Here is a 17525-nt window from a genome sequence, read left to right on the forward strand (position 1 = left end):
TTACCCAGAATCTCTTACAAACCTCAAACCTTGACTAAAAAACATTCATTTTGCTTACATTTCTGTGATGGAAAGTCCTGGAATCTGTGGGCAGCCACAAACTCCCTTTGACCTGTTATTCCCCCAGGTCTCCAGATAAAAATGGTACCTCACTTGTGTTTGTAGACTGTTGGACCTAGCCCTTCTTGCAGGGTCATCCCCAAACCTTTTGCTTTCCTCTTCCTGTTTTTCTGATCTTCTATTTTTTAGCTTTCGGATTCTGGGCACGTTATCACTGCTGATTGGTGCTAAAGTGCACGTGTTCTTTCCTTTAAAATTGGTATGATTGTCTTACACATGTTTGGCACATTTAAGTCCCTTTTTCAGTGGTATCCTATATACCCAGGGCCTGTAATTTAAATACTACTAGTGGGCCTGCAGCGCAGCTTGCGCCACTCACAGAAGTAGCTTTCAGTCGATTGCCACATTGGCTTGGCACCTAAAATTACTTGCCAAACCCAAAACGTCCCTTTTACCTGATATAGGTCACCCCTTAGGTATGCCTATGTAGCACTATGGGCAGGGTGCTGTGTAGCTAAAAGGGAGGACTGTGCCTTCATTGTGTGGTATGTCCTGGTAGTGATAAATAGCCTATTTGGTTTTTCACTGCCATGAGTGCTGCCCCTTTCATAGGTTTGTATTAAGAATTCCCTTATATACGTCTAAGTGGTAATTTGTGATCTATGAGGAGTAGCGTAGGCATGTTTGGAATGGCAGTGAGAAATTCTGCTGATAGGTGTAGTTGGATTTTTTTATTACTATTGTGGAAGTGCCACTTTTAGAAAAAGGGCATTTCACTGTGCTTATGACTCTTTTGCTTGGCAAAATGCCTCCAATCCACCTCTGGGGTACAGTGACAGCTGGACTTTGTGCATACTTTCCAGACAGCCATCACACACGGAGGCTGGAGGTGTAACAGGATTACATCTGCATACTGAGTGGTCTCCAGGGAGAAGCTAGTGTGTCCCCCTCCCTGTTTGCATACAAAGTGACCTTTCCAGTATGTGTTTTTTCTCTCGTGGCCCAGCGCATTGGGGAGCGCTTTACTGAGCCGGGCTGCAGCGTGGTGGAACACAGGTAGTGCATGCTGGTCGCTACCCTCTTATACCCTCAAAGCAGGGTGGGTGCTGTGACCTTGTGTTGCCCCCAACTGATGAGGAGGACCAGGGAGAAGGAGGAGTGTGGCGGGACCGCAGGCAGATTTTGGCAGAGCGTGGACAAGGCACATACTTTCAGGTGCCCCTGAGGTACAAGCAGGCACTCACTGCTGTTACTGGAGCCCAGAGTGAAGCTGCGCTCCGCTCATCGGTATGGAGCTTTCACTGCTGTGGCCCAAGTGGATTGGTCAGGGCCCAAGAGCCTGTCACTGCCCGTGAAGGGCAAAGAAGTACTGTGTCCTCGCAGTGGGTACTGGGAGGCCGGCACCGGTGTCCTGAGCGAAGGAAGCCGAACCATCCCTTGAAGTCAGCTGTACCGTGTGTTCGCAAGCAACTGCACAAGACTACTTCCTACTCGGGGAGATCAGGAGAGGCCTCCCCATCCAAGTAGGAGGTGTGGGGGCTCTTCCCCCCCTTTTTATTCACAAAGGTATACTGCCCTTCAGCACAGGCAGCCACATTGTTAGCGCTGCACATGGGGAGATCGGGAAAGGTCTCCCAGCCGACATAGGAGGTGTGAGTGTCTTCCCCCTACTTTCGAAGCATACCTTTTTTGTGGGGGTGGGGGGCTTCATTCACGATGTGTCATCAGGGCAGGAGGGAGTCCTTGACAGAGGTCCCATCTCTGCGGAGCCCCTGCAGTACCATATTTACGGTATTAGGAGCACAGGAGGTCCTGTGCTGGATGTGGTGGGTCTTCACTTACTATATAACCCGTAAAAGAAGTGCAGATGAGCTGTGGCCTTCATCTAGAAAGTGAACTTTCTGTTCTACATTTTACTACTGTTTTCTTTTACTCTCAGTGTTTACACTGAAAAAAAAAAAGCAGCGCTGGGGTTTACATAGTGCAATCGTGCTGCGTTTTTTTTTCATTTGTGTGGCAAGAAAAGTCCGGTTACAAGTTTACAAAGCTAACAGCTCTAACTCAAGCAAATGCGAGACCAGTTGCATTGAAAATGCTTGTTTCCAATGTGGGTAGCTCGAGATTTTGGACCCTAGCTCATCCGGCAGCTAGGGAAACCTAGCCAACCTGTACATTTGTAAAAGCTAGACATGTAGGGGTTTCCAGGGTGGGCCCACTTGCATGGCCCTCGCCATGTTTTTGTACCCATAATCCATTCCAAACCTCAAACTTTCACTGAAAAAAACACATTTTCCTCACATTTCTGTGATGGAAAATTCTAGAATCTGCAGGGAGTCACAAACTTCTTTCCACCCGGCATTCACCCAGGTCTCCCGTTCAAAATGGTACCTCACTTGTGTGGGTAAGCCACCTCCCCAGGGCTAAAAACATTATGTGTGCGGGGACCGCCTGCATCCCAGGGGACCGCCACACCCTGGGGCTTAAATGCAATTGCGGCCATGCGCGGCAGTGGTTGGATAAACATACAGTAATGAAAACTGCTTTACATTAGAAAAACCATAGAAATTCACTGAAAAAAAACAAAGGTTACAGGGACATTATAGTTAAGAAACAGAATTTAAAAACACATAGAAATTCATTTAAAAAACATGGCTAGAGCACAAGTTATAGTTACCTTAGGGCATGAGTCATAGTTACTTAAGATAACTAACTATAACAGGTTAATTTCTATGGGTTGGTACGTTTAAAATGTGAGCCTAACTATAATGTCCCTGTAATCTTTGTCTTTTATAAGTACATTTATATAGATAGATAGATAGATAGATATCTCTCTTCATATATATAGCATCTCTCTCACTCTCTCTCTCTCTATATATATATACATATGTATATGTGTATATATATATATATATATATATATCAATTGCAGTCCCCAGGGAAATCACACGTATAAAACAAAATAATCTATCTATCTATCTACCTATCTATCTATCTGTCTGTCTATTGTTATACACAGAGATAGATTTCTCTCTTTCTAAAGAGTCTCGCTCTCATTACATATATGTATATATATATATACATATATATATACATATAGAGAGAGAGAGAGAGAGAGAGCATTTTTTTTAATACATGTGTGGTTTTCCTGGGGGCTGATCGCGCCCCCCAGAGAATCCACACATGTATAAAAAAAAATATGCCCCCACAAGGGGTCAGCCTGTGTTCAGGAGGGCCGACTCTGTCAGTTGCATCATCATTTTTTTGTTTTCAACCCCTGACCCCCACTTACGTGACGTGCAACACCACCAAACAACTCCCCTGGTATCTAGGATTGTTTTCTGGCCATAGATCATGGCTGAGCTGCGATCCACAGCCAGGAAATGGTGCCGGGAAGGCATCGATTAAAAGTGGAGACTCCCTTTTCCATTGATACCTCCCTGGCATCTGGGGAGGCCGTTTTGGCCTTTTGTTCCCCACAGGAGTGGGGAAGATGACACTTGCCTTCTCCTCCATGCTCCGGTGGGAAATGTGTGGTGTCAGCATGACATGTGACACACTGACATCACAGATGGGTGTGAGGGGAACTCACGGAGAGATGCAGAAGTGTTTCCACGTCTTCCCCATGGGATGGAGAAAACAGAACCAGAGAATTCTTTTAAGCCCTCCCTGGTGAAGGCCAATAGCTGTCACATGCACCAGGGAGGGTGTGCACGTGAGGGCCATTGGAACCTGCACTAAAGGGGTTAACGCACAGTTAGTTGGAACTTACGATCATAACAAGAAACTTGATATGCGACATGGACGTCGCTGTCCCAAAATACAGGAGTGACATCACACATCCCATGGTGACGTCATAAGACTGACACCTTATTTTTTATTAATTAACTCTTTACCTGCTATTTGATCTTGGTTGGGGTAGGTGAAAGGTCATGATTGGAGAGTTCAGACAGTTGGTAGGGCGCTTGGAGTACCTGTACGAGGCAGGCAAGGGCTAAGTGGTGTCCATGATCTGCTGGCATAAATTACAGACTTACAGACTCTGCATCAGTAGACAATTGACTGGATTAGATAATTGCACATTTTAATAACTCCGCTTCTGGGGGCAGGGCAAGGGCAGGGCTGTGACGCAGAATGACAGGGTCCACCTGTGGATTTGGAAGAGGGTCCCCTGAGTCTCCTATATCTTAACAGATATTCATTGATCCTTGGCTATAAGGTGGCTCCCTTGATGGTGGGAGACCCCTTTGCATTATGTCCATGGACTGTGGACATTTGTTTGGGGAAGGGTTGATGCCCCAAAGTTAGCAAACACACACATATGTTTGTAGGTATTCACAGTGTCATAGTCAAAAGTATTTATTTTGGGCAGTCTGGCCCTCAGTAATAACAAATGCAGGTTTCTGCAAGCCAAACCGCAATATTTTGCTGCACCTCAATAATTTGATCACTCCCAAATTTACCTCCAGTGGCTCAGGTCCCGGCACCCTAGATTGTGTAATAAGAGCCACCACCCTCCTTGACATCAGGTCCAAGAAATTAGCAGAGTAATTACAAATTGTAACTGGGACCACTCAGTAACTGAGTTCTAGATCAATGGAAAGTTAAAGGATTTCATTACAAAATCTCATAGTAGGCAATACAGAGAAATGCAAAAATATATGCCGCGAAGGCTCATGCACATAGTACATAGTCCAAAATCAGAATTATTTTAAGAAATAAAAAAAAATCATAAATTGAACTAACAGCATCCCAAGAGGAAAAGGAAAGTCTTTCTGTAAATGGACAGAGTGCCGTGAGGACAATGAAAAGTTTCTTGAGCTGTAACTGTTAGAATCTCAAAGAACACCAACAGCATCTCTAGGGAAAAAGGAAAAATCTCTGACTGATTCCCAAAACGAAGTGTTTTTATACACATTTTATGAATAGGAAATAAGCAAAAACTACAATTTCAGCATGGCTTGACTAGTGATAACATGTATTAAATCAGAATAATTATCGTCTTAAGAGTAATTATAATACTAACCCATTTCGAAGGTAAAGGAAATCTTACACCAGCTTTCTTAGAACACCGAAGTCTGGAGATGTACAACACAAAAAACACATTTTCAGACAAAGACTCATAGACCAGTTTTCTAGCAAGGCTACCTCCGAACTCCTAGGAGAAGTGTCCGTCAGAATGTTACAGTAGGTACAAGAAGAAAGTTTCCTTCACAATACATGCTCTCTCCAATTGTGTTGCAATGTCCTGTGCTCTACAAAAACTGTGAGGAGAGAAGACATGCAGAGGAGCATTGATTGTGAGGGGTAATGTGCAGTTACAAGATGAACAGAACATCAAAGCAGCATCCATTTTAATAAAATGGTGTCTGTACAGGAATGTGACATAACTGCATTAATAAATGCACTTCTAAACTCCTAAATAAAATTGTTTTCAAGTGCAACATTAATAATTCATTGGTTACAACTATATCCTTCATTAAAATCATTAGTATTGAATAACAATTTGCCACCCAAAGTTGCACATTTAGAAAAAGCTTTGACAACCATTATGGGTCGTGTTCCGATCTCCTAAGCCGAGCTTTTGACTAATCTGCACCAGAATTCATTGCTGAGTTGTAACCATCAGTGTCTGCTCTCATTCCTTCTCGTCCTTGCTGCTCAGATACTCTTTGCTGCACCATTATTTCCTCATTAAACATTGACTCAAAAGTGTATGTCCAGTGCTTCGAAGTGACTAGTAGGTGATGTTTAGACACTTTGGATCACCTTCATAAATCAATGCCATAACATTCTGAAAAGTTCCTTGACTTAAGTCTGCAAACTCAGTAGAGCCGATTTGCTGCTGTGATTCAGGGAGCAAGGGAGGGCCCTCTTGCCTGCCCTGCTAAGGAGTTGACCTAATCTCTGGAAATCCTGCAAAAGACCCAGCTGACTGGAAGACCTTTATGAGAACAGTTTGATGAATAGAGCCTGTCCGAGAACCACATGTTCACTGCATGCTGCTAGGAGGAAAGGAGAAGAGCATCCGGGTCATGGAGCTGTTGCCTTGCTCACATTGATGTCCGGTTGAGCCAAAACCTTCCCCAGCCCATCATTGCATTGGAGACTGTCTGTATTGTCCTTTTGTAGCCCTCGTGCTAACCAGAAGTAGTTAGACTCATCCCTTCACTATAGGTCCTGGTTTTGTTACCTAGTGGTGTAGGCCCTAAAACCATCTTTCTAGCCCTTAGGGTGCTGGAAATATTGAGGGATGAATTCACTGTCAAATCTAACCATAAAACTGACCAGTTAATGGTCGGGTCTGGTGCCAGCAGGAACTGGTGTGGGTGTTCTCAGTCACACAGGGGCACCCCACCACCCAACAAATTTTGATAGTGACTGACATCTTAGGACTAAGACCTGTAAAGAAAAGTCATTTTTTGACTTCAACAGAGTGAGCTGACCCACTATTTTTATCTTTTCCACTAAAAAACATATGGAACAACTGGGTCCATAACAGTCTCTGGACTCCAGTTCACTGTGGAGTGTGTCTGTAGCAAGATACTGGTGACTGAATGATGGGTCAACAGATTAGCACTGAGAGCTGGTGGAGCACGAGATAGGTGGGGTTCTCGTTGTGTGAGTGACAGATCTTTGGGTTCTAAATTTTTTAGGGTGACGCCTTTTATTTTTGCCTTCTTCTTTTGGCCTTGACACTTTTTATTTCACCCCGTGGTAGTGCTCAAAAGTATAACAAATGTTGGGGTCATAACTCGTTTAAGATGTGCTAGCTTCGTTACGATTTGTTTTTTTGCCTTATTTTAATTAAACTATTTGTATGTTTGCCTTCTTTTAATTAAACTATGTGCTTGCTTATTAAACATAATTTTCTCTTCTCTCAAATCTCTGACTGGGCATTGATTTTATAAGTGTTATTTACTGAGGCATACTGAGTCTGAGTTTCTAACACCCTCCACCTACTGGAGTAAGTCATCACTGTTCATCCTCTCTACCGCAAGAGAGTCAAGTACCTAAAGTGAGTAACTTGGATATCCATTTGGAGTGCACCAGTACTATACGTAAATAGCTCCCTCAAGCACCATGCCCAGTAACCACTGACGTACACAAAAGCACGTGTGCCTGTGCATTGTCTTTCCCCGGTTACCACGTGAGACGTAAAACAAGACACCTGTGTCACCCATTTATCTAGCAGTGTCTATTGGTGCCTATTGGGACATGTGCAGGTGTTGCAGCTGCCTGATATGGACCAGGATTGCTTTGCCTTAAGTGTGCAATCCTCATTCTTAAAATCTGCTACTTCATGATTTTGCCGCACACGTCCTGGCTCCTTCTGTGCACTCCCTCACCTTCCTTTTCAGCAGCAGGGTAGCTGAGTGAGTTGGAAGCTTGCTGATGGAAGATGAGGCCCAATGATGGGACCATCTGTCACCAGTGTGAATATTGGCAACGCTGACTTCCATCCTTCTAAGTTTGGCAAACCGTGTACAAAGAATTGAGGTAACAAAAACACCAGCGATTTCCAATGGCTGGAAAGGGCAGCAATGCAGAATGAAGCATTAAATGAAGATTTTACCATTAGCCCCTCTGCCATAATTTCTCTTGCTCTTTCTTCTTTGTCTGCCGCTGTAGGATGAATTCCCATAGGCAGGGACACAGCAGTTTCTCATGTGCTCGAGCAAAGAGCCTTTTCCATATGTAATGGAACAGGTTACATTCTATGTGTGCCTTATTTTTTTAATTTTTTTATTTGTATTTATTTATGTATGTGTGCCTCGTTCCAATGTTGGGGCAGCCACTTCATGTATTTCAATGTAATCAGTTGAGATGGACATTTGCATCAGAACCACTGACTGTTGCCAGTCCCCAACACATTTTAAATCAAGTTAGAGAAACACCATCTCTATATTCACTGTATATTATACTTTTTACTTTGGCATAGGGACCTCATACACCAGCAACATATGTATAGCTGCAGCATTATACCTTGTGTATAAAATGGCAACACTTTTTTTGTCTACAGATGCAGAGGTCCATCTGTATGCTTATCCCAAACTTTATGCACAAACAGCAGCACCACATGTACACAAGTATCAACACGGGTAAAATCTTATTTTTGTGTGTATCACTTTGAACCACACTTCTAGTAATCATTACCCAAAGTAATGGTATTCTGCTTCCTGATGACAGAAGGATGGAAGGATGAGGTGGCCTTATTACGATTTGCACTGTAATTTGCAAATCATGGAAATTATCATTGCAAGCATTTAACTCACTGATGGACAAGGATGGCTCACTGAGTTAAATTCTGTCTGCTAATACATGCTGTAATCTGCAGGCCATGAGTCTGACCTGCCTCACCCAACTCAGCCTTCCATCCAAAGCTGACAACATTATAACACCTGTTATTTACCGTGCTTAGAAAGGGCAGTGGTGCTGCACAAGGTGCTATATATAAAACAACAGAAACACTAATTCCTGCCTATTATGTGCTAAAAACAACCAAAGTGATTAACACTTTGACGCAAGCGTGGTGGCAAGTATTGTGCTGGGACTTACATTAACCGCAAATCATGGTTTGTTTTGGAAAGTAAATCATAGTAGTGCTAAACTCTACTTTGCACCAGTGCTGTGCCCATGGGTGGAACTTGGGAATCCCCATATAACCACCCACGGGTTTTGACGCAAATCCCTATCTACTAACATTTGTAGACACAGGTTTATGACAGAAGATTTTGCCTCCCTGAGGCAGGCATAACAATGGAGACATTTTTTCCAAAATTCTCAATACTTTCCCAACTTTGCTTTTCAGCTGCACTACACAGCACACATACAAACTGGGAAAAGTATTAAAATATGCCATAGCGTAGGTTTTATATAGGAAGGATACCATTCCAATACAAAACCTGTTCATGACAGAATACAGTCACTCTTGCACTATAGTGCAGGCAGTGCTTAATTTGTGCTTGTTGCTTCCGGTGCTGAGCACCGGCACTTCTTTTTGAGGGCCGGGGCTTATTCTTCTGCCTCAAGCATTTGCTGCAAGCAAAAGACACATATGGGAAAGACGGATGAAGGGAAAAACGAAAAAGAGTCACAAAGAGAGAAAGTAGAAAGCTGCAAGAGTGAGCTGAAGGTGCAGGGAGTGGCTTTATATGGATCAAAGAGGCCCGAGGATGGCTTCAGGATTACGCTGCCTGAGTATTCCGCGTTCACACATTTAATTCCAGCAGCCGCGTGTCTGAGGTGGGCTTTGGGCACCGGCACCTCTTTATTTACAAATTAAGCACTGAGCGCAGGGGAGTGTGTAGTACTGCATGGCAGCCTATAGTGCGGTTGCGCTGGGGAAGAGGAAAACAGCGCCTTATCTTAGCAGATGTGGTGCTGTTTTTCTCTCTCCCTTAGATGTAGCAATTTTTGTTGCTGCACTGTGTTGCATCTCCTAAGAGTTAGAAATGAACTCGGAAAACCTTAAACTATGAGCAGGTCACTGAAGTGAGAGAGCTAGTTTGTACAAAACAGATACTGAGAGAGGGAAGAACGGAAGCAGATTGAGAGTGAGACGAAAAAGAACAACGAGTAAAGAAGGCTCCAGTGAGAGGGAGAAAAGAAGACGAGAGAAACCAAGAGAAGTTGGGTAGAGAACAGAGTAAAGTAGGAGATGATAAGGGAGGAAAATGTAGAAAAAGAGTAAGCGGTGTACTAATATGCAGGCGCTGCAACACCAGTTTGTATTTGTTGCTTCACAGGTACACCAGCGCGCGCTCAATGCATGGGCTAGGCACAAGGATGACTTTTGGGGCAGATTTACACACATGTTGCGCTGGGTTTGTGACTCAGACCGGTGAAAGTGCCGTTTTGGGATTTACTTTCCAGTGCAAATCTTGATTTGCTTTGCAAAGTAGCCTCAACCCATTGTAAAGCAGAGCTTTATGCTACCTTGGTCAAGGCTATGTTCCAAGGGGGGTGGGGTGGGGCGAGCATTCTCCTGCAACCAACCATGGATTTTGATGCACAGCCATAGGCTAATAAAAATGGTAGGCAGGACTTTGTGGCAAAAACTGAGCAGGCACAAAGTTTGGAAACATTTTCTCTTCTAATAACTTTTGCAACTTTGCATACATTCTGCACTGTACAGCACATGCACAAAGTGGGAAATGTTTTAAACTATGTCTAAGAATAGTACTTTGTACTGGAAATGTAACCACCTATTACAAAATCTGTGCTTGACATCATGCACACACTCTTGCACTATGGCGTAGATACGGAACACTGAGGCAGCATAATCCTGAAGCCATCTCAGGCCTCTTCAATCCATTTACAGCTGCTCCCTACCCCTTCAGCTCACTCTTATATCTTTCTGCTTTTCCCATTGTGAAACGTTTTCGTTTTTCTCTTCGTCAGTCTTTCCCATACGCGTCTTTTGCTCGTGGTAAATGCTCGAGGCGGAAAAATAAATGCTGGCCCTAAAAAATAAGTGCCGGTGCCCGCACTGGAAACAACAAGCACAAACTAAGCACTGGTGTAGAGGTGTATGCGTAGGAGCTTGGCAGCCTAAACACCAGTACACTGAGAGAAGAAAACTTCGCCATATCTGTGCTCTCTCCCTCTCATGCAACACAGTGCAGCAACTCTAGTTGGTTCACTGTGTTACGTGAAAAATCAGTTATTATGTTTTTGCATATCTGTTTAGGCCCAGACAATTTTAAGAGTGATTCAGTGGGGCAGACTAAAATATGGAGGGGTTTTGCCCCTTCAGGTCCCTCATAGCTACGGATCTGGGTATTCACAAAGTTTTTAGGCGATCTAAAAAAAAATTTAAAAAATCCCATACAAATTGAATGAAGAGGGCAAATCCATGATGCAGAAGGAATGGCAGATAAATGGTAATATAGTGATGTTGCATGCTGCCTGGTGAAATCTAAAATACAAAAAATGCCTGGAGGTGGGTGGAGGTTGCCATTTTCAGGGTATACAAATTCAAGAGTGAATGTCAAGAAAAAGCCAAACTACAGAAAACAGCAAAAATTCACACGGAAGTTCTGCAATACGATCATGTATATTATTCCCCATGCATAATTGTAAGTCTGCGATACCTAAATTACAAATTTTCTGTGACTTGGGCCATGCTCCTCATTTGCTTTGACCCCGGTGGTCTCTTTCAAGTAAGTGTCTGCAGAGCCTTTGCCCTGGGTTTGCATTTTTACCACTGTGAAGTACTCAATAAGTCTTTAGGCTTGTGCAGATTATCTTTGGCATTATAGTTTGTCTTATTGGCCTGGGTATGGCCTAAAATGTTTATAATAATTTTTTTTTTTAAATATTGATCAGACTCTCCTCCTGCATGTCTGTTACCGGGCTGGGTCGCAGCTATGAGATGGAAACCCTGTCATAGGTGTCCTTTGAGCCTCTTTGGGGAAGTTGGCTCTGTTTAGATCTTTATTGTCTGGAAGCGAAAGATGTTTGTGCCATTTTTCCCTTCTTATTTCTATTGCCTGCTTTATTGAAGTATAGATCAAAATATAATATTTGATTCTTTTTTCTGTTAATACACTGTGACATCTCAAACTATCTAATGTCAAGCCCTATACACCAAATAGCCCTAAAGTGATTGAGCGAATCGTACCAAGGGCCAGATCTACAAGAAAGTGGTGCATCAGTCCCGATGCACCAGTTTTCTTGCGCCACCCCTGCCCCACCTAACGACACCATGGTTGCAATTTACAATGGCACCATGGCGCTCGTTTCCACAATAGCATCATAATGTATGACACTATGACACAATGGCATCATAATTTCAGTCAGCAAAGCATTAGGGAGGGCCATAGGCTAATATGGGCCCGTCACTTTAACGCCTGCCCAGAGCAGGCGTTAAAAATGATGGAAAAAATGTTGCAGTGAAATCTTGTAGATTTCACTGTGCCGTTTTTTGCGGCCTCCCTGTGTCGTAACACCCCCCTTGCATACATTATACTTGCGCAGGTATATTGTGGCGCAAGAGGTTACAAAGTGGCGCAATGCTAGCATTACGCCACTCTGTAAATATGGCAAAGAAGAATGGCCTCCATAACCCCACATTAGTGTAACAAAAAATTATGCTAGTGGGGTGCTAAGAGGCGCTAGGGCCCCAAATGTTTTATGATTATAATATCCCTCCACACCCACCTCTTTCGGGCGATCAAGCTTCCCTTTCATACATGTGTTTTATATATATTATGGCCCTCACCGAAACAGTCTTGGTATTGTCTATCGTTTATCACACATATTCTCATATGTGACTCAATAAAGATTTCCACCTCTTATGTTTTGTTAGATTGATATAACAAGAAGTTCTCAAGTTTCCGTGGAAGGATTATTTTGTTATTCTGTTCTTTCTAATTTATTAAGAAAGGGCATATATTAATATGCTAAGTAAATTCCAGCAGCGGGGATTGCATGATGCTTTAAACTGTTATCAGATCGTAGAGTCTCTTCCGGAACTATGTTATTCTACATTCCATGTTGGCACACCTTCTTTACATCGAAGTGTGAGAGTACTTACTCAAGTCCATCTCGCAGTATTACATCTTCATTTCTGCAGCCCCTAAAACTCTTGAGGTTCTCCCAGCAGTTAAATGTCTCCTCACCCAGGCTACGTTTTAAGGTTGAGTATAGCAGCACGCAAGCGCTGCTTTTTCTGACGTGTTGGTATCTATGTGGACTTTTAACCACCCACACCTCATGCCCATCACTTTCACTCGCTCGTGGGCTTGCCTTTCAAAAATCCTTTGATGACATTTGTAAATGCTTTACGGTTGTCCCGCCGTGGGGTGGTTTTGTTACCGCCTTGGGGACCAACCCTGTTAGATAGATAATTGCACGTTCGGTGATGGGTTTGACTGCGAGCTAACTTCTTTTTCCTTTTGTCTCTCTCCTTCGCACTCTCACTCATGGCAGCTCTGGCGCTTTGAATTGGCTTACTTATGTTGACTGTTTTACTTTTCATTTTCAATTTATGTGGCAAGAAAAGTCCAGTAAGGATTTTACAACGCTAATAGCTCTAACTCGAGCAAACGGTGCATTGCATTGCATTGCAATGCAATGCATTGCAAATGCTTGTTTAAAATAGATCGCCTGCCTGCAAAATTTAATTCCCCCCTCTCCTGACCTCTTATTGTTTATTCTCCCTCTTTAATTTGAATTGCTGAAAGTCTGTAAGCAACAGGCATACTTACCTCACAGACTTACTTTGTCCCAGGTAGAAACAGCGAATAAGAAAGAAAACAAAAATAAACAAACAGAGCAAAACAAAACAAGCCCACAGTGTGAAAATAGTACACACACCACTACAGAGTCTGTAAAATAAACCAAATAAACCATATATGGGTTAGAGGCGGACTCAGTTACCTGAGCCAATGCAACTTTAAACTGCGTCATCTTTGCAACGCATTTATTTTGCAACAACCTACTTTTACAATGAAACCTTTATGAGACACAGGCCTTAACTCTGCATGCCTTAACAATGCATGTACTGTATCAAAAGACTTCGGTTTACTCGGGAGAATCAACATCAGAGAAACAACCAAGGTAAGCCAAATAGTGTCCATGTACAAAAATTGTATTCCCTGTCGAATAACTGAAAGCAGACTATAGCAAATCGCAAAGAGATTGTTTTAAAATATAGAAAATCCTCATCTCATGAGAAATTGAAGCACCTTTTACCATAATATGGACTATATGAATCTGTTTTACAATTGAATATTCTCAATAGACTATTAGACATATTTAATTGATTATTGGATATTATAATGTATTATTCTTTAATTGCAGCCTATTATTTTGAATTTTATATCTGCCTTTTCGATTGCACCAGAATTCCTTGACTTTGGGTACTATAGTTTTCTTCCTTTGTTTCTAAATTTGCAATTTTTCATGAGGTGAGTATTTTGAGATGAGTATTTTGTGTATCCTTGTGTATTTGGAGGAGACAATGGAAGAAGAAAAATAATCTGCCTGGAAGTCCACAGAAAAGAGCATATTCTGTGCTGCTGCCATTCTCTTCTCTACAGGTCCATACACTTTCCCTCACTATTACGTGCAATGCCTCTCTCCTGTTGACTCCCAGGATCATTAATTTGCTACCAGCTCTCTCAACCCCTATTACTTCCACAAATCAGTCACTAATGGCAATCCCCTCCACTATTACTGCTTTCAGCCAACCTGCATAGCTGTTGCCTGCGACATTCCACCAGTGCTTAATTTGAACCAGTGGCTTCTGGTGCTGGGCACCATCACTTAATTGTCAACTCCAGCACTTATAACTGTCTGCCACATGGTGGGGCTGTTTGTTTAGTTTTGAAATGAACACAACAATAGTTGTTTATTAATTAAATACGCATTAAAATGATTCATATCTGAAAGCTACTCCTATAGCTAAAGGACCCTGAGTAGCCTGAATTGTAACACATGTAGGTGTGTGATGGTTAGAAGTTGTGTTGGTAGTGTGATTGACAGCACTGGCAAGGGCAGATGGTGGTGCAAGATTCAGTGCTTCTGACAAAGGCCCTGGCACTTATTTATTTATTTATTTTTACAAATTAATCAGTGCCTGGCACCAGTGTTCGCGCTGTTTCTGGTGTTCTCCTCTCAGTTGGGCTCTGCTTTTCTTCTCTCACAGTAAGTGTAGCCACGCACAAACAGACCTTTAGCCCATTTTATGTCCTGGTAGCCGGTGGGTCTGCGGGTGAACAAACTCTAACTACATGGCTGTCCCGAGGAGGAGAAAGGACCCGGTGATTTAAAACAGTGCATTCATTCATTCTCCTGTCAGACCCCTTCCCTGCACCGATACTCCGGAGGAACAAGGGGGCCCTGGCACACCCCCAGGCCGTGGCACAGGAATCATGTCATGAATTAGTGGATTGTTTGCTTTAGAACTCTCGCTTTCTGTTAATGTTCAACTAATCTTCGATTTTTGTCTTGCTCCCAAGGTCTGGCACCAGTGACCCCTACTGCCTAGTGAAGGTGGACAACGAGGTGGTGGCGAGGTGAGTGACTGCGCATCCCACATTCCTGTACAGTGACGCAAACATTACACTGTGGCCGCGGCTTCTGGGTTTCACTACCATTTATATGGTGTAGCAGCGACCTCACACTTTCACTGCCATTTATATGGTGTAGCAGCGCCCTCTGGGTTTCACCGAGCAGAGAGGACATGACTCCGTTGGTAGTAAAGTGCTGCTGGGACCCTCATTCTGCACCAAGCGAAAAACAAATGATCCGTTGTTGCGAATCACGCTCTTCTGATTAACACTGAATTCAAAGTAATCTGTTTCTTGTTGCGCACCCTGATAAATGATCACAATCATGTGTACAGTCATTTCAGTGTTTTCAATATTTATTTCCATTGAAAAGATTTTACTTGTACTGATATACAACGTGGCACCTGAACTTATAACACAAAAAAATAATAAATTGAAGAACAATGTAGAACATATTATTACCTATATACATAATCCCAATGCATTTGAAAATAACATATAAATGCCTTTGTAAAAATGTTTTTCATACTAAAATGTACAAGTGGGTGGCAAGAGAAGGAGGTATGTTGTACTACATGCACTATAACAGTGAAGAGGATAATGGATCAAGAAATCCCGTTGCATTATGGGGGCAATGGAAAGATGAGAAAGGGAAAGAAGGCAGTAGCCAAAAAGTTCACCTAAGCCAAGTTAGAATGTTTTTTAAAGGGGTTATCCTCATCTATCATTATGAGGATAATCCCCTTATGAACAATCCTAACTGATGTCTACATGCCCACATTTTGAAAGAGAGAAAGACATTTGTTGGCTCCAATACTGCTAAAAGCATGAACGAGAGCTGGACCTTGACTAGGGAGATGCCTGGAACATTGTAAGAGGAGACCAGAAATGGCCCATGGGATGAAAGTTCGGCACAATATAGATAACAGTCAATGAAGAGATGTCCAGATCAATCAATCTGTTGATGGTTTGAGTCAGAGTTTTCCACTTTCCCCTTTCTGTTTGCCATATCTAGACCGAAGAAGAGGTCACCCATGATATCAAGAGCATGAAGTGGGAGGGATTGTGGTAATATTTAGCAGAATTTCGTTGTTTGTACTTGCCATTGTTTTGCACCAGATGTCTCTGTGCATAATGTTTACATTTTTTAAGTGGCTTTGTGACAATCTGTGGGAGTGTTTAATGTACTACATGACATGGCTGTGAGGGCCTTATTGTGCAGTACACTCACAAATACCATCTTGGGTCCAGTCAGGCTTGTTTACTAAACCTTAAGCTCAACCCTGGGGAGCTGTGGCTGTGAACAGTAGGGCTTAGCAAAGGAACTTAGTGTAAAGCTCCCTTAAATGAGCCAAATGCTATCTTGTAGCACAGAGGACCCCTGCACTTGTTATCTGACAGCCTTTTCATGATGGGGAAACTGCCATGAAGAGGCTGGTGGAGAACAAGGTTGTAATCAGCCAGGCGGCACTGAGTTTAGCGCTACCCTGGCTGACTACAATCAAGACTGCCGTCAGCCCTTTGAGAACCATGTTCCCAGTAGGGACGGTGGTCTCCTGGCGGGTCCACCCACCAGGGTCGTAATTGGGGGGTCAGACTGCCCAGAGTGAGGCATTCCAACCAGGAACGAGAGTGTGGCGGTCCTCAGACCGCCACACTCGTAATGAGGCCCTAAATAACTTTTTCAACCTCAAACAAACATTGGTCAACAAAAAGTGTGTAAATGTCTGAAAAGTTTAAAAGAGTTTGTTCGGCAACTCTGACCCGAGTTGGGAAACCAGTTCCAACAGGACAGAGGTGTAGGAGGCCTAGAAGTTCTATGAGGTCTAGGAGTATGGGTACCTTTGACAGTACCTGGCCACCAGCCTTTAGAAAACGACTGCTATAAACAACAATGGAGTGGTCCTGTTGCTGAAGATGCAGGAGGAAAAGATGCTTAAAGAAGCTCCTGATGCTGTGAGGTCAATGTGGGTAAGTTCTGGGTGATCCTTCTGTTCCTTGGGTGAGGTGGGGAGACACTGAACTTTGGGTCCAACAAAGTCCTCTTTGAGATGGTAGAAGGGCAGTTGCAGCAAACCTTTGGTTCTTGCGATACAGCATACATGCTGCAAATCTTTGGTATAGGATAGTGTCCTTCTTGGGCAACAAATCTGAGAACAGACAACACCTACGGGTCCAGAAGACATGGATACAACTCTTTCAGCTTTAATGTTCCTGGTACTGTTTCAGGGGGCATCTGCAGCAGGTGCAGTCCTTCCGATAGTGCAGTCTCTCCTTCAGGCCTTTGTCCAAATCCATGGTGTATTGCGGGGCAGAGGCAACATATTTATCTCAGGAAAGAGCCCTAAGAGGACAATTCAGTTACTAGCCGATTAGCTAGTAAGTCCCCTCCTTTTTGGTGACAAAGTTCTTGTAAAGTGTGGCATCTGCCTATCCCAGAGTGCACCA

General features: G+C 43.1%; 1 protein-coding gene across 2 annotated transcripts in view; it reads left to right on the forward strand.

Moving 5' to 3' along the window:
• Window positions 1-17525, forward strand: part of RASAL1 (RAS protein activator like 1) — a 658663-nt gene that overhangs the window by 23378 nt on the left and 617760 nt on the right. For both annotated transcript variants that reach the window (XM_069214557.1, XM_069214558.1), the window contains exon 2: window positions 15027-15083. In XM_069214557.1, coding sequence (XP_069070658.1) covers window positions 15027-15083 — 57 coding nt within the window. The remainder of the gene's footprint in view (window positions 1-15026; window positions 15084-17525) is intronic.

This window comes from Pleurodeles waltl, chromosome 11, assembly GCF_031143425.1.
Source record: "Pleurodeles waltl isolate 20211129_DDA chromosome 11, aPleWal1.hap1.20221129, whole genome shotgun sequence".
NCBI lineage: Eukaryota > Metazoa > Chordata > Amphibia > Caudata > Salamandridae > Pleurodeles > Pleurodeles waltl.